The following is a 26,362-nucleotide window of genomic DNA, read 5'->3' as shown; positions in this document are numbered from 1 at the left end:
CAACCAACTGTTAAATTCTTGTAGAGCTAGTCTGTGTGACTACACAGTACGTCATAAGTTGGGTTGGAATGTCATATTCTGGGCTTTAATGCTTTTATTTTTCTTGGTCCTGTTCTGTAAGGATCAAGTACCTGAAGTGGTTTTCTTGGTGTATTCCAATTACTTCATTAAACTTCTCAGCATGCTGAGAAAAGAAGATTATTAATGCTTTACAGAACAGCTCTAAACTTTCCTTCCGTATTTGTAGGGAAAATTAGTTAAACTTCCCCAAAATCAGATATGAATAAAATATATTTTTTTTCTGGAAAAAAAAAAAAAAAGGCTCATCCATTTGATAAATGCTGGAACAGTTTTAGGTGTCTCTGAAAAAATTCTGCTGCTCCTACTGATGATTTAATCTGTGCACTTGAGCATAGTGAGAATTCAAAGGGACTGTTTGCATAATGGTCCTAACATATGTTTGAAAGTTCAAATATGGAATACAAGTATCTGTTACTTCAGTGATTGCTTTGTCCCTCCACCCTGGCCTCAAGCTGGGGAGGCTGAGGGAGTGGCACACCACCAGCTGTGTTCTCAGCCCCCCCCTTTCTCATGCTCTTGTGCTCCACAGGCAGTGCTCAGCAGACTGGACAGCCAAAGCACAAAGACATGGTCAGACAGAGGGATGTGTATCAATAGCTCAGCACGTTCATTCCCAACTCAAATATTATGCTGTGTAAAGCAGGAAGGTATGATGGGAAGAAGTATGATTGCAAAAGAAGATCCAGGCACATTTCTCCCAAGAGCAATAGTTAATCTGAGGGAGAGTCTAAAACCCAAGACCAGAGGCGCCCTGCCTAGAAAGGTAATGCCTAAGAGAATCTGAATGACCATAATGTTTATGTATGGGTGACACTAACTTTTTTGATGACACGAAGGCAAGGGGTGCACTTGATATCCGTGCTGGGAAGGGATTTTATCAGGAGGGACCCTGACAGATGTGAGAACTGGGGCCATGTGAACCTCATAAAGTTCAGCAAGGGCACGTGCAAGTTCCTGCATCTGTGTCGGCGAGATCTCCCATGTCAGTACAGGCTGGGTGTGGATGTGTAGATGTGGTGCTTAGGGATGTGGTTTAGCGGTAGACTTGGCAGCGCTAGGTTAATGGTTGGACTTGATCTCAGAGTCTTTTCCAACCTAAATGATTCTATGATTCTACTTAAGGTGAAGAATATTTGTTAGTTAACCAGTAAGAGTTTTCATTGCTAAAGGTAGCCTTAGAATCTGCTCCAATACCTGGGAGCATCAGCTGATACCCATTGACCTCAGTGGCTGCTGAGCAGGGTTTTTTGTTGTGCAAATACATATGCACGCTGAATGAAAGTGTTAAACAGTGAATACTCAGATAATAGTATTTGGTGTGTATTTTTAAAAGCAAAAAATATATTTAATATGACTACATTGTGTTTTATTAGGCTTTACTACTAACTGAGCTTCAGTGACATGTAGGTAAGCAAGGCTGGTTTTCATCTTTTGTTAGCAGGTACAATGCAAGATAAGCAAATTGCTCAACTGTTGTTGAAGTATCAGGAGTCAATCTTTAAACACTTTTCTGTGAAGTAATACAATGTGAGTCTCACTTATCTATTGGATAAAAACAAATAGCAACAAATCAAAAATACAGTAATCTATAATCCAAGTTAGAAGTTTTTTAGGAGAGCATTTAGAATACTTCATAGTATGAATGCTTCATCACTCAAAGGCTAATCTGGCTTTTGATACATTTAAATAATTATTCTATTTACATGTATACAGAAATGTGTGATGTTGAGGCAGAAAATATCATTTGCGTAACTTGAATGGATATGAAAGGTAGCATTGTTCTCTCCGGCTTCCTGCCTTATCCTTTCCATCGATGAGTGTGATGGGAACATATTTGTAGAAGTCAATGATTTCTTTCACCGAATTAAATTTCTGGGGGTAAAGAAAAATTGTAATTACTGATTGACACTGCAAGTGCTATATGTTTTTGTCTATAACATTAAAAGAGTTTCAAATGACAGCATTAGAAGTAGGCAATATTCTGAATAGAATTATGATTGGACATAAGCTATCGTAAAAGGAAAAGCAATGGGATTTAATCCTTTTATTTCCTTTGTGTCTCCATCTTGTGTGAGAGAAAGCAGCTTGGAGCAAAAGGGGAGCATGTCTAACCCCAGGAATGCAGTGTCACCCATAAAAGTCTGTGATAGCAGATGCAGTGATAGATTTTGAAAAGATGAAACAACTTTAGGTTATTACTAACTTTATCCTATCAAAATTACTTTTAGTTTGTAGTACATGATATACTGCTGTTTTCTCTGTTTTTTGTTGTTGTTTCATTTTGTTTTGTTTGTTTGTTTTTTACATGTACCTTTTATTTTCCCATTTGATTTACTAATGAAGTCACTATAAAATCCCTAGTACAAGATCAATGTAAGGGTTTCAGCAGAGTTTTAATTTTGTTCCCTGCTGTGAGAAACAATGACGTCCCTTAAACCCATTCATAAAATGATAAATGTTTGGTTCGAGGTTCCTGAACTGATCAAGTTGCAACTGAACCATTCTCAACCATGTTGAGACGATCAACATGAGCTGGCAATGTGTGCTTGCAGCCCAGAAAGCCAACCATGTCCTGGGTTGCATCAAAACAAGCATGGCCAGCAGGGTGAGGGAGGTGATTCTCTCCCTCTTCTCTGCTCTTGTGAGACCACAGCTAGAATGCTGGATTCAGGTCTGGGGCCCCCAGCACAAGGACATGGATGTATTAGAATAAGTCCAGAGGAGGGCCAATCAAAGGTCTGGAGCACCTCTCCTACGAAGACAGGCAGAGGGAGTTGGGGTTGTTCAACCTGGAGAAGAGAAGGCTCCGCAGACAGAGATCTTACAGCAGCCTTCCAGTATCTGAAGGAGGCTTACAGGAAAGCTGGGGAGGGACTCTTTGTCAGGGAATGTAGGGATAGGACAGTGGTAATGATTTTAAACTAAAAGAGGGGAGATTTAGATTAGATACCAGGAAGAAATTCTTTCCTGTGAGGGTGGTGAGGCACTGAAACAGGTTGCTCAGAGAAGCTGTGGCTGCTCCATCCCTGGAGATGTTCAAGGCCAGGTTGGGTGGGGCTTTGAGCAACCTGGTCTAGCGGAAGATGCCCATGGCCATGGCAAATCATTCTATGATTCTATGAAAGGTACCCTCACCTGTCCTACTCATGAGAATCCACCTGCCATTCTGATGGGTAGCAAATTTCTACTTCTCTACTTTCCAGTCAATTCATTAGTAATCACCTCGTGTCATTGCCTTTCAATTTAAATAGTACTCTTCCCTCTGTGTGTAACCTCAAAGCATTTGCAGGTGAGACAAACCAACTTCTAACTTTAGAGGTAAGTGATCCATTTCTGTCATGGATCTGATCACGTGTCACGTGTGATCACACCACTGTTTTTCATCTTGAGCTATTCTTTGGATTCATTGTTAAGTCACGAGAACTGTACACAGAAATGCAAGTATACTGTTAATTTAGTACTTTTAGTGCTGTTTCTAAAAAGAAATGCATGGCTTATTCTATCACATTTACTATATTCACAGGTATACTGTATACATGATAGCATCTCATGGTAATCACTGTCAATTCCACCTGATCCACTCCCAGTTTATAACAAGAGGATCAGATGAAATCTGATTTGGTGATCTTGTATTTTTTTTTATTTTTTAATTTTTTATTATTTTCTTGTATTTTTTTTTTAAGAACAAAATTACGAAATTCAAAGCAAATGTGCTATTTTTTAAAAAAAGTTTTGGTAATTTTTACTAATATAATTTTAATCTACTCTGCTAAAACCATGTATTTTGTATGTACCAGATTAGCAAAGTAGATAATATTTAATTAGAAAGTAGAAAATATTTAATTTTTATGTCATGATAAGCTTTAAATGTGAGCAAAGATTTGAGTTGTTTTTCAAAAGAACTGTGTACAAGAAAAATAGCAGTGTTATAGTTATCTGTGGATCTTAAATAATGAAAACTAACTGGAATGGGAAACCACCAAGTAAATGGCGTTTGCTTGGAAAAATAACCCTCCCACATTATTTCATGGCTTCTGAATATCCTTTGTCCCATATTTTTCCTACTTCCTCATCTGTTTGTAAAGATATTGATTCACCTTTTGTTATATGAGGGACAGACAATTAGAGAATCTGTTTGATTACGCAGCAATAGCAACAACAGACTGTTCTGCCAGATGTGTGGAGCTGTATAGATTTTAAATTTTCTGCTTATTTTAACAAATTTAAAAATATGCTAAAATTATAGGTATAAAGATGTATACCTGGAAAAGGAGAACTTTCCATTTTACTTTGCAGGTGATACATATCCAGGATAGGTAGAAATATTATACATGTGTAGGAAATTTTCACAATTATTTAAATCAGTATTTGAGCATGGTATGTAAAATTAGGTTTTAAATTACTGTCTTTAAGTTACTTGAAACATTGAAACATACTTGAAACACCAGTATATAAAAGAATACAATTATAACACAGTTATAATTTAAACTAATATACAGCAAATTTGTTATGTGGGGAAATTTATAATAAATCTTTCATGTTATGAACTTGTGAAATGCAACACAAAAGCAATAGGCAGGTCATTTTACTTACATCATTGCCTCTGAGCCCTGTTCCCAGTGCATACTGTTGGCTGTCTTCTAGAAAACGTACTTTAATGTTGTATACTCTTCTTCCATAGTAGACAACCAAAACGTATGGTTCAGTGTTTGATTTCTTTGAACAGTCTCTAACCAAGAAAGTCTCATCCTGTATGGCACAAATTATTATAGCAGTTATACCAGTAAATCCTGGTAAATGCGTATCATAACATTTGCCTAGAGCTGGTGTTTAGTTTTAAATCTTGCAAAACTAGTTAATTTTAACAATGTCATACTGTATCAAGAAAATATATTTTTAAATGAAGTTTGATGGTAGACAGTTTAGTAAAGTACTTTATTTAAAGGTAGTGAAACTGTGTTAAAATCAATAATTTCCATGAGTCGAATATAATTAGCATAGATTTTGACTGATGATAGTGAAAAGCATGGCTTGATCAATGCTGCTTCTTGTACAATGTTAAGCTGAAACCTTTATTGAAGCTCCATGCTACTAAATAATCTTAAAATGAAAAAGGGATATCGAAAGTCAAATCAATTTAAAGAAAAAAGTTAATAAGTAACAGTAAGAAGGAAGAGAGAATAGGTAATGTCATTTTTTTTTTTCCTTTTTAGAAAAGCAGTGTATGATTTTGGTTAATTTCCTTTGGATAGAATAATGATTTATGATACAAGGACATGGTCTCTTTAATGCTTGTTATGACCTCTTTGTTTTAAATTGCAGTGAGTCTTAAGCTGGTATGATAAATATTTATACTATTGGGGTAACCTGGGTGTTTACATTTTTTTTTTAAATGTAATTACTACAACAGTTTCAATTACAGTTTCTGTTTCTAGGGATATGCAATAATAAAAAAGATACCCATGAAGTGTAACAGTGAATATAGAAATAATGCTGAAAAATGGCTTTGTCCACTTAATGTGTGTTCAGAGTTGACACCCATGCAGAACTAGCCTGTAGGCTGTTCATATACATAAACTTCAGTATGCAATTAAATGTTTGCATGATTGATTTTAGCAATTTCATTCAACACAGTAAAGATTCTCATATGCATAAAGAGTTCATGAACCTAAATGTTTGTTAGAAAATGTTTCAAATTCTGTGATCTGGCTGTTTAGTTTTACTCTTTTGTAGGAAGGCCTGAGAAGGAGAAAGTTACCTGTGGTGGAGCTAAAATTCCAACATTAATTCCTTCAAATGACTCTACCTAATTCTGATTTGTGCCAACTTGATACTTCTCATTTATGCAGTAGAGGAGCAGAGGAAGGAAAAACAAAATATCACTTCTTCAAAATTACTACTCTTGATTGTATGGAGTGTGTTCTCATATATATGGTTTTATTTTATTTTTTCTTAACTGTAACAAAGTTTGAGACTAGAGTGAAAGAATATGTAAATCAGAGAAGCTAAGAACCTCTGACAAATCTAAGCATCTCACAAGTTTTTAGATTCTCTGTGAATAATAAGAAGTTATTGTCACTGTAGTAGGAACTACAAGAATTTCTGACCAGAATTGCCAACTGCACCAGGAGACCTGAACTTTTTTTTAAAGGATGTGCAGCAAATGAAGAAACCAAGAGATGACATTAATCATAAATGCTACTATCTTCGTATATCTGATTCTGTGCTTGATGCAATCAGTAGAACCCATGTTGTGGGGTGCAAGATTATTTTCTGGCCAGAAATCAGATATGATAAACACAAAAATGAGGGAAAAAATCATTTATGCATTTCAATGAGATTGTGCTATTATTGAAGAAAGCTGCTACAGTGTATTTCTACAAGAATGTTAAAGAACAGAATCGTTAATTCTTTAATGGGTACTTTTTGGGATTTTCACAGGTAGCTAAGGATAGGAGGTTATAAAATCTAATTTACTTTTGAATATCTTAAAATCACTATGCTTTTCCCAGCAGGTGCTATGAATAAATTGAAGTCCAAAAAATATGCCTATATTGTTGTTCTTGCTGATAGCTCTCCTGGGTGCAAAGCATGGAGCAGTGAGCCAGGATCTAATATCAGAACTAATCCCCACACTCAGCTGTTACCTAAGGCACACCTTTCCTAACTGCTTCTCATTTACACTTCCCTACACAATCACAGAGCAGCTGTATGCTTTGCTTTCCAAACTCTTTTCAGAGTGGCCAGTTCAGGGCCAAATTTAGATCTGATTGGAGGCCTCAAGCCATTACTCTGAATTCAATTAGAAAGAGGTCACTGAGAAACTGCCTTCTCTCTCCCATTTGCCCTGGGATCCCATACTGTATTTAAAATTATTATGCATGGAAGTATTCTAAAGAAACACTGTAAAACCCTATCAGACTGGAAACCCAGTGGAAGAAGTTAAATGACCACAGAAAAATTTTAAATTCTGGAATAACTTGATGCTAGCGCTCTTTGGCCTGGCTGTCCTCAGCAACCCTTCATAATCGTTCTGATGTGGGTCTGCCAGAACACCAAGGCAGCCACTAGGACTTGTGTGGGGCCCTAGCCCTTCAAAACTCTCTGCTGGCTGTTAACCCGTGGGAGTACATCAGTCCTCATGCTCCTGACTCCTTTGGTGACGGCAACTTTCTGGAGACTGCAACTGAGAGGTTTTGTGCTAAAATTGCCCTCAAAACTAGCAATCACTGCATTCTATTATACTAATAAGTAAATAAATCCAGGCCTTCACAGTTTGGGGTACTGTGGGTTGGCTGATGGGTTGGAATGCGTCTTTGACTTTTCAGCCCTGAAGGCTTGTTTTCAGTCTCTGAAGTAGTTACAAGATAAATGGATTTTATGCCTTTTGTTGACCATACCACAAACCTTTTTTAAACCCAACGATTATTTTTATCCACCCGCATTGCCCAGGGTGAGACAGTGAGAGCAGGGCGTCTTTCTTTCATGTAGGTCACAAGCCAGTGCCAACTGCCCTGGCTGCTGGGCACTGCCCAGCGTACTCTACTCAGCGCCTCCTGCTCCCAGGGGCCATCCGTCCTTCTGCTCACCCCACGCCCTCCAGGCTGTGCTTTGCAAAGCACTTAACCATAATAATGACTGCAAAACAGCAAAATAGGTGGATGCTCATATGACTAGAGTTAATTAAAAATAAACAAATACTGATGCATACTCCTGTCCTTAATCCTGTTGATAATGTCTGATGTGTTACATAGCAAACTGCTTGGTGGTGTATGTATGTTTGGTAGCGTGGCAATTAAGAATTTTAATGTAAGTTTGTTTATCAGAAATGCAATAAAATCAGTTGACAATATTTTTAACTCTTTCTATATTTTGTATCAAATCTAAATTGTCACAGATTGTATGGTTAGTTCACAGAAAAATTGTAAGCCATTGTGGACAGTTTAAAGACATTTTCTCCAAGATTTTACACCACAGATTTCAAGATAGATTGTACTTACAGTGTTCTCCTGTAACAGTGCCACCTCTGCTTCATGGCGATCATATTCCCCGATGTACCATTCATATTTGTTTAAGTCCTTAATTTCAAGATATCAAAATCAGTGTATAGAAATTAAACACAGATGGTTGAAACAAATCCCAGTGAAAACCGATTAAATCAAATTTGCCTTTAAAGAAAATTTATCATGGTTTGTTAGAATGATTATAATGCATCTATATCTAGAAATTGTTTTGGAAAATCTGTTCCAAATTAAACATCTAAATTCTTATCATGTTGGATTGTTTTCAGGGGTGCTGAAAGCCTACAGGTTTCAGTCTATTTAATTTCTTAGATAAATATATTTAGTAGGCCGTATTTCTTAGTTGTGACCATGCTGTAGAGTGATAATTCCATTTAAAAAAACACATCCCTGTCTTCATTAAGCAAAGCATTCTTTACCTTTTCTATGGGCTGGGTAAGAGATTTAATTTCCCGTTTTACAAGTGAATGTTTTGTGAATGATTTGTTTTCATATGATGTGCACTGTATAGGAGATGGTGACCTTTTCACTGACACATCCTCTACATTTAATGTGGGCCCTGTAAAAGAAAATTCAGAAAGAAAAAAAAGTCATATTTTTTAAACTTAAATTTTAGCTTCATTTTCCCCTATCTGTTTTACACGAGAGAATAGCATTTATAATTTGGTATTGCAGGTTTGTGTTCGCAACCTTTAAAATTTAGAACTGGTATGACTACTCTCGTGCTAATGCAGGACCAGTGATTTCAGATCCATGCCCCAAGAAATTTAAGACATGAATTTTCTGATGCCTTTTAGCTGACATCACTAGTACCCGTAAGCATAGCAAAATATTATATGTACATTATAATAAAATATAAAATACTAAAAAAAAATATGGGGACATTTATGTTCTACGAGTGTAATTCTGCTCTGCATTTACCTTTCAAACCCCTTGCATTTGTATTGTATCCAAGCATATTAAAGCTCCTCATTTATCCCATTGCCAGATGGCATTATTTCCACCAAGCCTTAGAGGATTCAAGGCTCTGCTGTGCGGATGAATTTCAGTTTGCTCTGCAGCTTGCTGCAGTGAATAAATTTAGGGCCAGGCTTCATTTTTTGAATACGGAGAAGTGAATTTGCTCTTGCATCAAGAAAAAGCCCCCAGGCTGTGCGCTCCTGCTCCCTCCTTTCCTGGTGGGGTTACATGAGCCAACTGAGGGAGCTCAGGCAGCTGAAAAGCATCCTCCTTAAACCAAGTGATTTGCAGTCTATATTTAATGCTGTCTTTTATCAGCACAGCACGAGGGAGTGCATGGGATGGGGCAGCACCACGAAGTGCAGGGTGACATGGGAAGTCTCAGGCTGGTGAGGCTGCAGTGGAAAAAAGTTTGAGAAAAGCTTCGAGATGTATGGTTAGGAAGCATTTTGCAGGTACACACCATGAAAAAAAAGAAATGGTTAACTGCAGAATAAAAATATCATGTCCTGCCATAAAACAGAAGGCATTTTTATTTGTTTTGTGCAGTGCTGTTGATAGAAATGGGTTAGTGATTATTGTAAGAGTAAATGAGAAAAATGTGATTATCAATGGCTTCCATCTTTTCCTTTACTGTCATAAGAGACAGTAATGTTTGCCAAAATGGAATTTCATTATGTTTTATTTGTTGGTCATGTTTTATCAGTTTATTCTGCCAATACATAACATATGAAAGTTTTAAAGAAGTTCAGAAACACCCTTTTACAGAAGAATAATAGTTTTCATTGTTTCATGTATGTACCATGTGTCATGTTCTGGTTTACAGCACATTGCATTTGTGTTTAAGCCAGTAAACAATGTCCACTGATGTCAGTAGGAAAACAACCATATTCATTTATATTCATTCATATTCAATAGGCAATCGATCCCTTCAGAAATGAAATTACTGAGCCAATTGTGTAAAGGGTCTGTAACCAGGCATCTATTTTTTTTTTTTCTGCAGATTGAGTCATTAAAACACCCACATGCCACCATTCAGTTTATTAGATCCTGAAACTGTCATTTGTGTTCACATTTCATTTTTGGTGGCTGTCCTCAGACACTTTATTTTTAAAAAGAAACCCTGCAGCTAGCACTATGTTTGCTTTGTGACTGGTGTGTTTGTTCTGTAGAATTTCTTTCTCGTATGTCAAGAAGTGGAAAATTCTCTTGCACTGCTTGCCAAGAAATTAAAGAAGAGTTTAGATTTTTACACAGAAAATAACTTGTTTTAAACAATAAATGATAAAAAATAGTGAGAGAAATTTCTCAGAGTGAGAGAAATATTTACATATGGTAAAAAATACAAGGTTATTCATACAAATCCAGTAAAGTTAATACTTTCTTTGTAAAATATTTTTTTAATCCAAACACGGACTTTAAAGGACCACTTAGGATAGCAGGGGTGAAGGCCACTTCTTTGTTCTGTTCTGTCCCTGTTGTTTCACAAGGTCAAAGAATTCAAGGACATGAAGTGAGGTTGTGCTGTCTCAGAGGGCCTATGCATGAAGGACCAAAAGCAGTGGAATGCTTTTGGAATGCAGAAACTCCTGGAATGGCAGGAGTTTCTGAAGCAGAGGTTGGTACAGGGAACCTAGGAAAAACAAGGACTTGTGCATAGATGAGGACTGAGAGACTCCTGAGAACAGCCCAAAATAGAGGAAAAGGAGCTTACGGCACGAAGCAGTGGGAGGTGGGCTTGTGTGGCCTGACACAGGCTGAAGTCAAGATGAATCCTTCTTAATTTGAACAAATAATATGGCCTGTATGTGCTTCTTGGTGTTCCTGGCTTTTAGCATGAATTCAGGTTATGCAGCTCATGGGCTGTCAGCATGGCTTAGAAGTTTGTATTTTTGGTAGAAAGGGCATTTGCAGAGGCAGTTAAGGGAGAATATAAAAGTACAGTAAGTGTAGTCAAGGACAGTAGAAAGTTACCAGCATGGATGAGCCCTGTACTCCTTGAGGCCACAGAGCTACTGGGTCTCCCAAGGCATGCACTCTCAAAGACTTACTTGTAAAAAAATTGAGATAAAATATGAGATAACTTGGCTGGTGCACTTTTAGTGACATTCAAAAAACCCAGAGACCCACAGAATTCAAAAGACCAAGGTCATATTATTTATATGTACTCCACTTAAGGTTTGGACATACTTCTCTGTCAATCAATCTTTTTATGAAAGACCAATATATCAGAGAGTTTCCTTTCTATAATATTTTCTCTTTAGTGTATATATATATGTGCAAAAATCATATTTATACAGCGCACTGATAAATGTTTTCCTTACACAATTTTTATCATGAAGTTTGGAAAACAAAGGGATTTTGCTTTTCAAATGTCTGTAAACAGATGCCATTTTTATTTTATTTTATTTTATTTTATTTTATTTTATTTTATTTTATTTTATTTTATTTTATTTTATTTTATTTTATTTTAATCCTTTCTCTTTTGGATTTATGTAATTGCTTTTTAAAGCAAGGGTAAGTTTATTGACAGGTAGGGATAAGTCAAATAGAACTTTTGGGCTAAAAGGGTAAATGCAAATAAAGCCTTTTTTTTTTTTTTTTTTAGAAGAGATAAGGTAGAGAGATTGACAGACACCAAATACAATATGACACAACAGCAAAAAGCTAACACAGCTTTTAACTGTGTTTGTGGAAGTATCATCTTCCAGATTAGAGAGTGTGCCCGTGAATGTGGTGAAACCACTCCCATGTGCTTCATTCAGTTCTATGAGTCTCAAAAAAATACAGGGACAATGACGGGAGTGATGTTGCCATGGTTACTGGACATGCCACACCATGGGCTGGGGCTGAGCAGGGCAACCCGCGACTGTTACTTTTGGCTCCCAGTCCCGTCCCTCAGGAAACACCACACAGCCCAGTGAAATTTCCTATTTCCAGCCATAATATATTAACAGACCTGTCTGATAATGCCATCTACAAGTCCTTCCCTCTAGGAATCCGTGATAAACCTAAACTAGTTTCCACAAAGAAAAGATCAATGTATTTACTTACAGAAAGTCATTAAAACCATGGTAGCTGCTATATATATAACATCCTGAACATCTGCAGCTTCTACCCATGTCAGCTGATGGCAGCTCTGCTGGGGAAAGCAGCCTGTTCTGCTTACAGCACGCTTTCTCCTTCTCTGCCTCTTTGCATGCCCAGCAATTTGCCTTTTTATCTTACCCCTATTGTACCTCAGCAGCTCATCCAAATCTCCCTCCTTTTCTGGGTGTGGGGTTTTGTAGTGGCTTAATACTCTTGGGTTAGGTTAGGCATTTCTGAGCTTTCTTGAACCATGGGCAGGGTACAGCCAAGCAAGTAACTCCAGTTGGTTCTACATTGCTATTGACTGTGCCATTGTTTTACTTTTTTTTTTTTTCCCCTTGCTTCCTTTAATAATCCCTTTGCACTGACTCAATGCACTGAAAATACCCAGTGCAGATGCACACACATAGAAACACATATCTGGTGCCTACTGTGTCGGTTTGGCACCTGTAACTGTGACTAGTGTTTAGTTTTCAAAGCTCTTCTCTTCTTACCTGAGCTGCAAACATCCTTGGAGCTCTGTATATATTGGGAGCTAGGAGAAAGCAATGAAAGTAACGTTAGAAAAATATTTCTGTTAGTGGCACATGTTTAAGTAACAGTAAAATTACAGAGCAATGCATAGCTGTGCTACCCCAAAACATACCTTCATCTTACAAATTGCAGCCGTGGGCCCTCCTGAGTTTCAGGTGATAATTTTGTATTTACCAGCTCTTGACAGATTTCTCTTCCATTAATTTCTCCAGCCACTTTTTGAAATTACATACATTTTTACTCCCCATGAGCCTTTGCAAGAGTTTCATGCTTTAACCCCCTGTATTAATGATTCTATGATTCTTTGATTCTATAGTGAAGCACAATTTCCCTGTGTCTGTTCTGAGCCAACCCCATTCTAATTTCACCTGATATTTTCAGTCCTTCCATAAGGAAGATGCAGCACACAGTTGTTCCCTGACATTCATCATTTTTTAGCCCACTGCTGAGTGCCCCAAACTTTGTAGTAGTATTAGTCAGAACTGGGAAATGCACTGGACAGATAACTTCCCATAACAGAGCCACTGGTACCACAGCACAAGAATCAAAATACTAGGGGTCACAAATACTGGTAATAATTTTAGGTATTACAGGTAGTAATTTTATCTTGGAGAAATGCTGTCATCATCAAGAAGGCTAGATGAGAGATTCTGTCTTATCAGTCAGCTGTAGGAAAGATGTTAAATTTTTGTCACAGTTCCTATACTTTATCCTATACTTTTATATTTTGTTGAATGCTTCAGGAGAGATGTGGTAGAATTGCATTCAAAAACTTATTTAGAAAAGAAAGATTTGCAAGGTTAGAAAAGTAGTAGAAACTGTGGCAGATTTCTATGGAATCATAATCGGCCTTAAGAAGGCCAAGCATATCTTCACATATAAAAATAGAATACAGGGGGTAGGGAAAATGCTGAGGCTGGAGATGACAGAGCTACTTTGTATAGTATATTTAACACCACTTCAGGGAAATTGAGGTAAAATCTAATACAGCAGTATGCTATTAAATATAAAAATTGAATGAGTATTTGTAATAGCTTAAAAGCAATTCCCAAAGACCTGTGCTTCAGGGCAAAACATTATATATCACTACATGGCATCAGAAAGTGATATCTTCTTGCTTTTATTACATAGTGAAGTATAATTTGCTACGTGCAGAATGTTTAGTTCTTGAAGCATCCAGTACAAGCTCATAAAATTCTTATATTCCTACCTGGATTCAGAAAGATGCTTTATTTTGTTCTGTTGTGATTGTAAAGTCAATTCAAGTTTCTTCATCAAATCTGTAACTATTAATAAAAAGAATAAGAACTTATTATATCCTCTCATGTGTAACTTTGTCAGTATCTAGCAACCACCACTAACAAAAATAACCAAATTTGTGTACAAAGGGAAGCAGTTCAACAGAGAAAGCTAATAGGCTACAATCAGTCTGATTTAAATCAGTCAATTAATGATTACAGAGGGAAACATTACTGTAGTATGCAATGTTACATGCTGATGCTGAACATTACAGGTTTTGCTCGTGCTAAATATGGATCAACATAATATGGATTAACATAATGGTAAATGGTGGAGAATGCTGTACTAGAAGTGTACAGAGATTTCAAAATCCTTCTTCTAGGGCAGGACAGGTAGAAAACACATGTATTGATGCAGTTAATACTACTTCTAGCTGGAAATCAGGAAACCATGCCTTAATCCACAAAAAGAACTGCCAGAGGAAATTATGAATTCATTGACATAGAGGTGTAAATAGCATAACAATTATTAGCCTGTATCTATCTTCAAGGTATTTTCAAGTATTCTTTTGTTTCATGGACCTTTATACAGACAGAATAGCTTAAGGTGGTTTTAAAACATTTTATGCACATCTAAAGAATTGACATATTTTTAAAATGCTTTTTGAAAACAAAACAAAAAAAAAAAGCTGTTATTTGTAGTTTTAAAAATGTAAAGCTTAAAAAAATAGATTTCTAACTCTTTAAAGATTTTTCTTTAAATATTTTTAAAGACTTTTAACTTTCCTTTTTCACTCTTTTTCCCCTTAAGACTTTGGTTTGCATAGAACAAATGTGATGCCCGGCTTCCCCAAATAGGTGTAGCTAATGCAAATTAAATCCTTTTTTCCACTACATTTTCCAGAATCGTTGAAGTCACTCTAAATCTCTCCATTCTCAGCAGATGTATACCTGAGGGATGTCTATTACTAGTTTTAATTCAGAGCCAGACTGCATAATCCTATACAGTAAGAGAGATGTTAGGTTCCTGTACTGAGTTTTAATATCTGGAGTTTTAATGATAGGATATATTGTTCTTGGAATATGAAAGAAAGACAACAAGTTAATATCATATTGCTAAATACTAACCTTTTTCTCTTCCAGATACCTATATAAAATGATAACATAGACAGTGAATATTTTTGTTTTGATTACCAACTTGAACTTACCACAACAAACTCAACAATTTTTTTCATTTTAAAACAATTTATAGACATTCAGTTATAAATACCTGATCACTTTGTCAAAACCTCAGGCTGAATTTTCATCTCAGTCCACTGGCAACAATGAGAAATGAATGTTTAGGGGTATAAGTGAACACAGGGTGTATCACAATGATCATTTTTCATGATCACTATTGTTCATCAGCTTAATTTACAATATGGTTTTCCTTAACCAATCTTCTGTGAATTCAAGAGATTAATTTGATTGACTGGAGATACACTATCCAAAGATGAAAATCAGTCATTTCTTTTCAGACCCTTTAATAGTACAATTACTTTAACTGTCATGGCAGATACTTCATTCAAAATCACTGTGTGGGGAGTCTTAGTACAGCATAATATATTGCAGAGAAGTGAACAATAGATAGGTGTCTAGAGACTATAGTTGGATAAACTTTCACTATATTTCTGTAGTATTTTGATTCATGCAAGAATAGTGATCATTTTGATTATTAATTTGATACACATGAGAATATAATACATAAGATCATAGAATCATAGAATATCCTGAGTTGCAAGGGACCCTTAAGGATCATCAAGTCCAACTCTTGACACCGCACAGGTCTACCCAAAAGTTCAGACCATGTGCCTAAGTGCACAGTCCAATCTCTTCTTAAATTCAGACAGGCTCGGTGCAGTGACCACTTCCCTGGGGAGCCTGTTCCAGTGTGCAACCACCCTCTCTGTGAAGAACCCCCTCCTGATGTCAAGCCTAAATTTCCCCTGCCTCAGCTTAACCCCGTTCCCGCGGGTCCTGTCACTAGTGTTAATGGAGAAAAGGTCTCCTGCCTCTCAACACCCCCTTACGAGGAAGTTGTAGACTGTGATGAGGTCTCCCCTCAGCCTCCTCTTCTCCAGGCTGAACAGGCCCAGTGACCTCAGCCGTTCCTCGTACGTCTTCCCCTCCAAGCCTTTCACCATCTTCGTAGCCCTCCTCTGGACACTCTCCAACAGTTTCATGTCCTTTTTATACTGTGGTGCCCAGAACTGCACACAGTACTCGAGGTGAGGCCGCACCAGCGCAGAGTAGAGCGGGACAATCACCTCCCTTGACCTACTAGCGATGCCGTGCTTGATGCACCCCAGGATACGATTGGCCCTCCTGGCTGCCAGGGCACATTGCTGGCTCATATTCAACTTGCTGTCTACCACGACCCCCAGATCCCTCTCTTCTAGGCTGCTCTCCAGCGTCTCATCGCCCAGTCTGTACATGCAGCCAGGGTTTCCCCGTCCCAGGTGCAGGACCCGGCACTTGCTCTTATTGAACTTCATGCGGTTGGTGATCGCCCAGCTCTCCAACCTGTCCAGATCCCTCTGTAAGGCCTTTACGCCCTCATTTGAGTCCACAACTCCTCCAAGTTTGGTTTAAACAGAATTAAACAGATTAAACAGAAGAAAAAAAAATTACTCTTTCTAAATGGTGTTTTTTTTTTAAGTCTTCCTTAAAACTTACCTCCCCATTAATGTTTTTGCATTACTTAGAAATTCATAGTGCTATTCAGATTGGACAGGACCTAGGCAGGTTATTGGACCAAGCCCCTGCTCAAAGACTAAGCTAGTTGATGAGGCCAGGGCTCAGAGCTTTGTCCAGCTGAGTCCGGTAGACCCACAGAAGATAGATTTCACAGCCCGTCTAGGCAACCTGTTCCAACACTCTTGAAATTGCCCTCATAATTTTTTTGTTTGTTTGTTTTCCTTACTTCTGGTTGAAATCTTCCTAGTTTCAATTGGTGATCATTGCCTCTTGTACTTCAGCTGTGTACTCGGTAAAGCGCCAGCCTCTGCCTTCGTCATGATAACCTTCTTTTGGGTTTTGGAAGGCTGCTAAGAGGTTCCCCTGGGGTTTCCTCAGGGAATCCAGGCCTGTCAGCCTCATTTCACGGGGCAAGGGCTGCACACCCTGATAGTGTTGGTGGCCCTATGTCCATCCTGCTCCTGCCTGCCAGCAGCTCCTTGTGAAGCATTCCAGATGTGCTCTGGTGAGTGAGCTCCTCCTGACCCTTTCCTACAGCTCATCTGGGTCCTGTCAAGTGGCAGCTCTGCTCTCAACCATTTTGACCTGCAGTTTGATGTACAAAAACTTAACGAGAGCATATCCTGTCTCCTCTGAGTCACATTGAAGCTATCTATGTCTTAGGATCTATACAGATGGGAAGTGATCCATGTTATGAAATATACAGTATTTCTCCTTAAGATGTAGCTAAACTATGAACTTACTAGGAACTGCAGCTTTCGTGCAGCTGTACAGTGCCAGAAATATTAGTTACAGATGTAAGATATTTGTTGTTCTTGGGGTTATTTTTATATTTGGTAATGAGTCATCATCTAGGAGAAGACAAAGATTTTTGTGTTAAAATACTATCTTTCTTGGCAGTAGTGCATTTTTGGGGGGCTTTAATTGTTAATTACAATATTGCAATCAAAGAATGTTTTGAAAAATCTTTCAAAGCAATCATGAGGGTGAGGTTCTGGGATAGCCTCCCATTCAGAGCTTTGGATCAGAAAAAATCAAAGGATTTTGAAGTTAGAGCTAGATTAGTTTATGGGTTTGTGATACAGCTTCTGTGATAGGAAATGGCTGGACTTAACTTAGTGTAGAAATTACTTTCTTTCCTTTGTTCCCTTGTAATGAGATAAAAACATTTAAAAAATCTATTACTGTAACAAATAGAACACAGTAAAAAACACAAAATAATGTAGATCATAACCCATCATCTCTGAATTTCACAGCATTTAACATTCTACATTATTCTAAGGACTGTATCTCTTAATACATCTTACAGGAAACCACTAAGAAATTTCTGTTTGTCGTAAGTATCCCCCCCCCTTTTTTATTTTTTTGCTAAGCTCATTTTTTCTGCTTTACTTCATTGATAGATAGATTAGGTGGTGAAGGAACTTTCTAAAAACTTTTTTTTACAGAAACTGGGATATGAAAAAAAAAAATCACTTGCCTTTACCAGTCTCTGAGAAAAGATAATGCTTTATGTTGTATTTATGCCTACAGGTGAGTTCATGGCATCATCTCTCAGTTTCTGCCCTCTGGCCACAGGCAGCTGGTGCGGGTCTGCAGGCTGCACTGGGAGGGGAGCTCAGCTTGGAGGTGAGAGTGAGGAGCGAGAGCCTTTATGGCCTCTGTTGCACACAGGAGCTCAGCATCACTGGCCTTCAGAGCACGAGTGCCTCCCTTCTGCACATCTTTCAGACGTCTGCAGCATTTGGCACTTAGGATATGTTCTTTTATTTGGATACCTGGGGAGGTTGCTATGCACTGTTTGGGTTTTTATTTCTGAAAACAACTTCAGGATCTTAGCTGTCATTCACAGAGTAGCCATTTTGAAAGTACTACACACATTAAAAATAGATATATTTATGACCCAAAGCTAATATGGTTATTATAGTGTTTCTACCTAACAGGCTAAGTCGTGACTGAAATAATGGTACTTCCGAAGATATGCAGACATGAAATGTGTATGCTTTTGGTGGTAATAATGTATACAAAGATGATTACTTACTTCATTGAGTTCCCTAAGAGATATATGCCTGGAAAAGAAAGAATTATATGAAAAAAAATCATTATCATAAAATAAAAAATGACTTTGAGTACTTAAATACTTTGGTTACATCATCACTGAAAATTAACAGCCCTTAGCATTTTATTACTGCAATAAAAATTCAGAGGCTGGTTATTTTTTGACATAAATTATTTGCAGGAAAAGGTTATGGACTTCCATAAAAGAAGAACAGTATCCGCAGAATTCATTATGGTAAATGAAAAAAGTCTTTGTAAGGATTGATTCTAAGGGAAGGGAGAAGTGATATGAAAGATTATGAGCTTTCTTCTCAGCTCTTACTTTCATGCTAAAAATCTTATTAGAAACTTTAAAGTCAGCTATAAACAGATTTTCTTGAAGACTGAAGAGTTTCAAAAATGAAACATTCATGGTGGCAGAATGCAAAGTGTACACAAAAGGAAATGCAAACCAGGAACTTAAGATGCAAACAGATAAAGAGAAGTGTAGAATGCTTTTACTGGTCCTGATTCAAGCTGGTATTTAGGTATTTTTCTGCCTTCTCCTGATATGCCTGGTCAACAGGAACACCTTCCCCTAATGAGAAATAGCATCAGGCAGTATTCTCCCCCTCAAAAGGGACAATGTATCAAATCTGGCATATTTTGTTGGATGAACAAACTTTTCAGCAGCTTGCATTTCATAGCATAAGAGATAGAGGTCTAAATTTTATAAGTTATTTATGAATATAAAACAAAAGGGATATCAACATGCTGGAGCATGTCCAAAGATGGGCATTGAAGCTGGTGAAACATCTAGAAAACAGGTCTTACAGTAGCGACTGAGGGAACTGGGTTTGTTTAGCCTAGAGGAGAGGAGGTTCAGGGCTGACCTTATCACACTGTACAGTTGACTTAAAGGAGGCTATAGTGAGGTAGGGATCAGGCTCTTCCCCCAAGCAGCAAGTGATAAGACAAGGGGAAATGGCATCATGCTGTTTTGGGTTTGGAAAGATGCTTTTGTGTTAGCAGGTGCAATTCATTGGCTTGGACTCTGAGGTCATTATTTGACAAGGAAAAGCCCATACGTAGGATGCTGGGTGCATAGTAAAGAGGTAATAAAGATGTGTTTTCAGGGAGGACTCCTCTACAAGTGGACATGCCACTTGTATGGCCACACATTTATCACATATTTAAATCTTGCCAAAGCTTCTCAGATACATTCCAGCATCTTGCACATGCCCATATTTTCTGCAGATGTTTATAGAGTGTATAATTAATGATGTGTAATTTTATAGGTCTTCCAAATCTTGTTGGAAAATAGGATGTGCACTCCTAAATCATGCCTGCAGTTTGACAGCTTTGCTTACAATCTGGCAGATAATGGTGTAGTGCTGCACTACTCCATACTGCAGTCCATGCATATGTTTTCTCCCTGCAGAGCTGTGATTGGATTGGTGATGGATGACAAATATTTTGTGTGAAATGCTTGTGTGGGAAATTTGTGAAATTCCTTCCCAGATCATGTATGGTCTTAGTATTGGCCACTTCCCTTACTCCTGTGATTGAAAAAACAAACAAACAAACAAAAAACTATGACAGTTAAAAAAAAAAAAAAAAAGATTATTAGAAAGATTTTAGTATTTATAACTGCAATACAGAGCATTGTGGTTATGATTTTTTGCTGCCACCCCTTACTTCTACAATAAGAAATTACATGTATTTATATTACAGACTTTGGCTTTGTAATAAGACCTTTTGAATTCTAGCACTTTGCATACTGATGACTGTTGGCAAACACAGCTTGAAATAGTTCTCACAACTTTCAGTTTTATATGCTGTCCTATGAAGGGAAGGGATCAGTCACGGGATTTGGAACTTCTCAGCCGTAGGTCAGGTCACACATCTGAATATGAAGGTACTTCATATTAATAAAATGTCTTAACTGAAAGTTTCTGTAACTTAATCCATGAAAAAGAATTTAAGCACCATTCAGGAAAAAATAAAACATACTTAGAGTCAGCTCCTTGGGGAGCTTCTCTTTTGACTCCTATACTTGGAGTAGAAGATTACTTAATGGGTTTGTAAGCTGCTTTTTTTTTCTTTCTCTGTGGTATTTATACTATAGGATTTGGACTGAGGTGACTTTTGCAAAATGAAGCAAAATTCCAACTTGACGAACTGAAATTGAAACTATTTGTTGAAGGATGGACAAAACTGACATATCTTCTTTGGGCCCAAACATCTGGCTGCAATAGGTTTGCAGAGAGGCATTTGAGCATTATACCCTGTGGCCCCAGGATACGTACGTACCACTCCTGTTCCCAGCACCTGCCCACCACCTTCCCCATTTACACACGTGTGTTTTGGTCACACAGCAGGAGTGCATCTGTTTCCATGGCAGTGAGCAGCATACATTCATGCTCATGTGGCTAAGCATGCTTGTTGCATGAAAAAAGCAGACAGTCTCATAACTTGACATGCATATGGTCTGCCATAGAGCTGGACACAAGTGGTTTGTGCTGCAGATCCATGCTCTGCTGTGTGTTGTATGACGGTGGATGGGCTACAGGGATCTGGTATAAAGGACTGGTCTCGGGCTGGAGCAAGACTTCTGGCTGCAGATTTCTTTTGCTGAATGTAGTATCCTTGGGTTATGGAGATATTTTTGTATTTCTCTGGCACAGTCAGTGTATATTCCCATCACATGGTTCGCTATTACTTGGTTCACCAACTGTGCTAAGCAAGTGCTATTATTTTTGCTTGGAAGTGGTTGCAAAACCTCTAAATGTCAGGAAAAAAAAAAAAGTAGGACAAACCTTATACTAAGTGTTCATGACTTTTAGTCTACTTTTCTACTCCTTTTCAACTTCTACTTTTCTGCCCCTTTACTTTACTGGTATTTTGGTATTTTTTTTTTTCTTTAAAAAAATGTTAGTATCAGATTACTCTAAATACCACTTCTCTTGATTATTCACAGCTGTCTAAAGAATCAACATTTATTTTCCTTAAGTAAAAGCAGAGGTGCAACGGAGGTAAAGTCTGGTGATTTTGTCAGGGAGAGTGTTTCAATTTTCAGGCAATCAGCATGAAGAAACATAGCAGTACCTTGTGAGCTTTGCTGATATTGGAAAGGTATGTGCTTGGCTGAGCGTTTTCCTGGTGTGGGAGACCTGGCTGCTTATCTTTGGCTCTGGAGGAAGTGGTTGATATTGCTTTGGCAGTGTCTTCAGTGGCCTGAAGAAGTCAAAGGAGAATTGGAAGAACTTGTAGGGTATAAAGGAGGCATAAGAATTATGTCTGTTGTAACTGCAAGCTCAAAAAAGGAAAATACAGGAATTTTCCAAGATTTTTTCAATGTATTTGTGCTGAGTTTAGCTCAGGTCCAGGATTCAATAGCAAAAGTAATTTTGGATAATATTCTACATTTGCAAGACATTACTCTACTATGTTCCATGCCACTTAACAGTACTTTCATACACTTCACTAGTATGTGCCAAATACAGCTCTTCAGTGCTGACATCTCTGGGTGGGTACAGCTGTGCACAGAGCCCAGCTGCAGAATATGCTGCAGTTTACTTAAGAAATAATTTGAATATCTGTAATTCTTATCACATTTTAAACCGATTTACAGCTCTTATTGCATTCAATATAGATGGTGAAGAATAAGCTTGGAATTTCTGGTTTACCTCTTGAAGGTATCTGTTAACTATAGCAATTATTATTGTATTTTTTTGCAAAAAAAAAAAAAAAAAAAAGATTTTTTTTTTTTTTTTGTGGGCGTATCATAGAAAAATGTAGTCATACATATTCATGGAATAGAGCTTGGCCTGTCTCTGTGGGAGTGATTACAACTGCTACAGCTGGATGTGAGCACTCGTCAGCACTCAGTGCCCTGAGCACCCATTTGAGAAATGTACAAAAGCCATCTCTTAAGTGATCTTACCGTGGAAGAGGGAAAGGCTGTTAGGAAAGAGAGAAAACAAAAATACATTTAAGCATTTCTTCCTTGTTTTACTAAAATAAGTATTACTATCTTACATTAAGCAGGCATGTCTGTGTCAGCAGTCAAAGTTTTATGTACTCCACAACACATAAAATCATACTTTAATATGCCACTTTAAAGTCACTGAGAGGTAAAATATGCCTATACAAACCATGAATACAAATAAGTGAGATAATGTAGGACTACAGACACAAGTTCTCTCATCCTTCAGTTAGTGCGAGCAAAATTGGAGTGTGCTTTTAAAAAACTTTCAATGGCAAAATGCCCTGTAAAAAATCTAGCTGATGATTCTGCTTACCTGAGGTCCATATATTTTCCCTCTTTCTCCTAAAGAAAATTAATAATATTTGTTAATAGACTGCTGTCCATATAACCCACAAATAAAATAATAGGCTTATTCCAATATTGTTATTATTGGCAGTCCACCCCCATCCACCTGCCATCCTGTTCTACCTCCAGAACTCTTTGTTGTCTCATCACATGCGGGTTTTGTTCAATCTGTACTTTATTTAGCCATTTTTTAAGGATGGATTTGGAGATAGATTCAGATGCAATTTAAAACTCCTTCTCAACCATTTGTGCTTCTCTCCAATTAAAGAGTAGACTACTTCTTCTTTTATAATTGTGGCAATCCTGGAAATATTGAGAGTCTTCTGGTATAGTAGACAGGTAAATCTTTTCAATATCACTCACAAACGTTTGTTTCATAACAGACGTAACTAGAAATTACCTGAAGCTAGAGCAGGGAAAAAACAAACAAACAAACAAAAAAAACCAACAAAGCAAAGCTAAGCAAACCAACCAAACAACCAATCAAACAACAACAAAAAGTATTTTTGATTATCTCAGCTTCTCAACTCAAAATATAAAATAAAGCAAACTAAAAACTCTTCATGATGCTTGATAAACAGTGAAGTTTGCTTTTATCTCTGGATTTCAAAATGAAATATTTGAAAGTGAGATTTTTTTCATGTAATTAGAAAAATTTAAGCACTGTTCAGAGACTTTATATGTGTGCTTATCAAGTTATGTAGGACTTTTTTTTGATCTGTTATGTTAAAAATGAAAGAAAAATATATATTTTTTTGTCATTGCTGTTGTTTCCAAATTTACCACAATTTGACTGATTATTTAAATGCACATAGAACATCTTACTAGTAAAAATTATTTTACTCTATTTGCATTAGAGTTTAGTTTTGAAGATATTTTCAGAAGTTCTATATACTGACATCATAAGTAAAGTGAAAAGTGATGCAAAACAACCTAAGTTCCCCTTCAAGTAAGCCACAGAAAGTTGCTCTGAACTAAAATACTGACACCTTAAATGTTTAACCATTCTAGAAAATAGCTGTTGAAAAAAATTATTTTGTGCTGTTTATGCCATCTTGTGGCAAAGCTACTAATAGCACTGTGTATTAGAATAAATGACAAATTCAATAGTGTAGTTGTCATCTAAAACTATTAGATTACTCTGCAAGTACTATTAGCTCAGGAAGTGCTCAAAAATATATTTAAATTACACCTTCAAATTGCAGTTTAATTTACCTTCATGCATTGTTCTTGTTTCATATTTCCCAATAGCACACATCTCAGGAAGGCAGGCAAACACATATAGCCAACTCGTAAATTATTGTGGAATTTGAGGCTTTATCAAACCGTCCAACTGTCAGTAGGACCTTTCCTACTTATTTCTTTAGATTTTGAAGCTGTCTTGCTTAGTATTTCTCTCAGTTCAGTTTTCGTACAAGCTATATCAGTATTTCACATATAATATAAATATAATATATATTATATAATTTTATTATTATTATTATATATTATATATTATTATAGAAGATATATATATAATATAATGTGAGATATATAATCTCACAAGATTCAGTCTAACCTTTCACTTTGTGAACTTATACTGCTTACTTTCTCATCATCTGCAGGAATTACTTGGCTCAATGATTTGAATTAAAGTATGAAACAAAAGGAAAAATTTAAAAAGATTCTTTTTTTTATGGAATTTTTTGTATTATTTTTCTGACTGGTCAAATGTAATACTTACTCTCTGAAAATCAGCCTTTACATCAAACATAGAAAGTGATCATATTTTGGTAACTGCATTTTTTCTGTCCATATTTAGCAAATATGGTTCAAAGATTTGAAATGATAAGAGAAAAATCATAATTCCCTTTCAAGATGAAATATATTTAATTCTTCAGTACTTGATTTCATGATATTTTGCTATATCTAAAGTATATCAAACATATTGAAATGTATATAGAAAAGTATTTATAAATATACTTTTTAAAAGAAACTTATTATTGAGTAAAATTGTAAATTAAAGGATTTCAGTCAGAGGCCTATTAAATTCTTGAAGAATAAGATTGCAGTCTGTCTACAAATTTGTCACAAGAAATAGAACAAACGCAGTGGAGAAACAAATATATACCAGGTAATACTATAGATTTGGCATTTTCTGAATAGGAGAACGTTGTCAGATAGCTTTTATAAATATATTTCCACTGAGAAACAAGGTGCTCATTGGATAAAATATATATTATTTGGTAAATAAGTACTGAAATGTTTGGTTGTCAAAACAGCATTCCAAATTTTGCAGCAGGTTTAATTTGGAAAGCAGCTGCTGTTCTGAAAACTGTCTTTTCTACCATCTTCAGTGCGTACCTATGTAACAAAGCTAAATATGGAATCACTATATTCTACTTCTGATTGCAGAAACAGATTTTTTAATTATACCTCTAATAGCCACCATGCTCCTCCCCTCTAGAGCAGACGTCCGTTTCTGTTAATAAAACAAAGTAAAGATGTGATCTTAGGCATTGTTCTTTGAAACCGTAGCTAGTAAAAAAAAGTCTATTCTTCACCGGGATGCCCCAAATACTTTGTAGATTCAGTTTTGACTTTAGGCATCAACAAACAATAATTAGTTGAGAGTGCATTGTTGCAAAGTGAAACAGGAACCTTTGTGACTTTGGAAAAAATCAAATGTTACTTGGCTAAGATTTTGACTGGACTGCCTGTAGCTTTAAATGATGTTACAGAAAAAAAGGAAGTAACATTTGTGAACAGAGTTTAAGGTCTTTACTTACAGCCAAATATTGAGGTGACTGAGACGGGTGCTGGCTGCTCATCTCAGAGGTGATACCTGAAGGCATCAGATAACGTTTGTCTGTATAAGAGGAAGAAAAAGTAAGCCTTAGTAATTCAGTAATGCTGTGTCTCAATATGAACAGGTTTAGAACTTGTTTACGAGGTCAGGTGATGCCATTTTTATAGCGTTTTCATTTTGTCTTTTCTGAACTTCCACAGTATTTTAGTAATGGTATTGAGGCATACCTCACTGTGGTAAAAAAAAAAAAAAAATAAAATAAGTTTTTGTAAGCTGATGCACAGTTAAGGCAGATGTTTGATGTAGGCTGTGAACATATCAGTGATTCCCTTTTTCACTGGAACATTTGTTCTTGGAGATGCCAACAGCCTTTTTGAATGAGTTGTTTGGCTTTAGCGAGGGGTGGAGGGGGTTGGTCTCCAGAGAACGTCTTAATTTTTACTTTAGCTTCTAATAAATACTGCACCTGTTGCCCTCTAAAGGAAATGCGCAGATTGTTAACTGGCATGTTTTCAAGTCATTAACTTTGTACCTCAAGGGC

The 26,362-nt window shown here is 36.9% G+C and overlaps 1 protein-coding gene across 1 annotated transcript; it reads right to left on the bottom strand.

Moving 5' to 3' along the window:
* Positions 1 to 1,821: 1,821 nt before the first annotated feature.
* Positions 1,822 to 25,869, bottom strand: CLNK (cytokine dependent hematopoietic cell linker). The gene is made up of 13 exons (XM_032186928.1): positions 25,802 to 25,869; positions 25,449 to 25,494; positions 23,002 to 23,030; positions 22,644 to 22,660; positions 21,806 to 21,934; positions 18,702 to 18,729; positions 15,053 to 15,071; positions 13,897 to 13,966; positions 12,647 to 12,687; positions 8,522 to 8,661; positions 8,082 to 8,159; positions 4,675 to 4,830; positions 1,822 to 1,953 (listed from the first exon to the last, which is right to left on the bottom strand). The coding sequence occupies exons 1-13, from the start codon at positions 25,865 to 25,867 to the stop codon at positions 1,822 to 1,824; spliced, it is 951 nt and encodes a 316-aa protein (XP_032042819.1). The 5' UTR covers positions 25,868 to 25,869.
* Between the last annotated feature and the right edge of the window lie 493 nt (positions 25,870 to 26,362).

Source organism: Aythya fuligula, chromosome 4 (genome assembly GCF_009819795.1).
Source record: "Aythya fuligula isolate bAytFul2 chromosome 4, bAytFul2.pri, whole genome shotgun sequence".
Taxonomy (NCBI): Eukaryota; Metazoa; Chordata; class Aves; order Anseriformes; family Anatidae; genus Aythya; species Aythya fuligula.
The sequence above is the reverse complement of the archived record's forward strand: the minus strand, read 5'-3'. Positions and strand labels throughout refer to the sequence as shown.

Coding starts and splice junctions, on each gene's coding strand:
- CLNK (XM_032186928.1), bottom strand. CDS start 25,867: ATGCCTTCAGGTATCACCTCTGAGATGAGCAGCCAGCACCCGTCTCAG. Junction 25,495..25,801: donor AGTCACCTCAATATTTGGCT/GTAAGTAAAGAC, acceptor TTTTATTAACAG/AAACGGACGTCTGCTCTAGA. Junction 18,730..21,805: donor ATATCAGCAAAGCTCACAAG/GTACTGCTATGT, acceptor TTTCTTTTCCAG/GCATATATCTCTTAGGGAAC.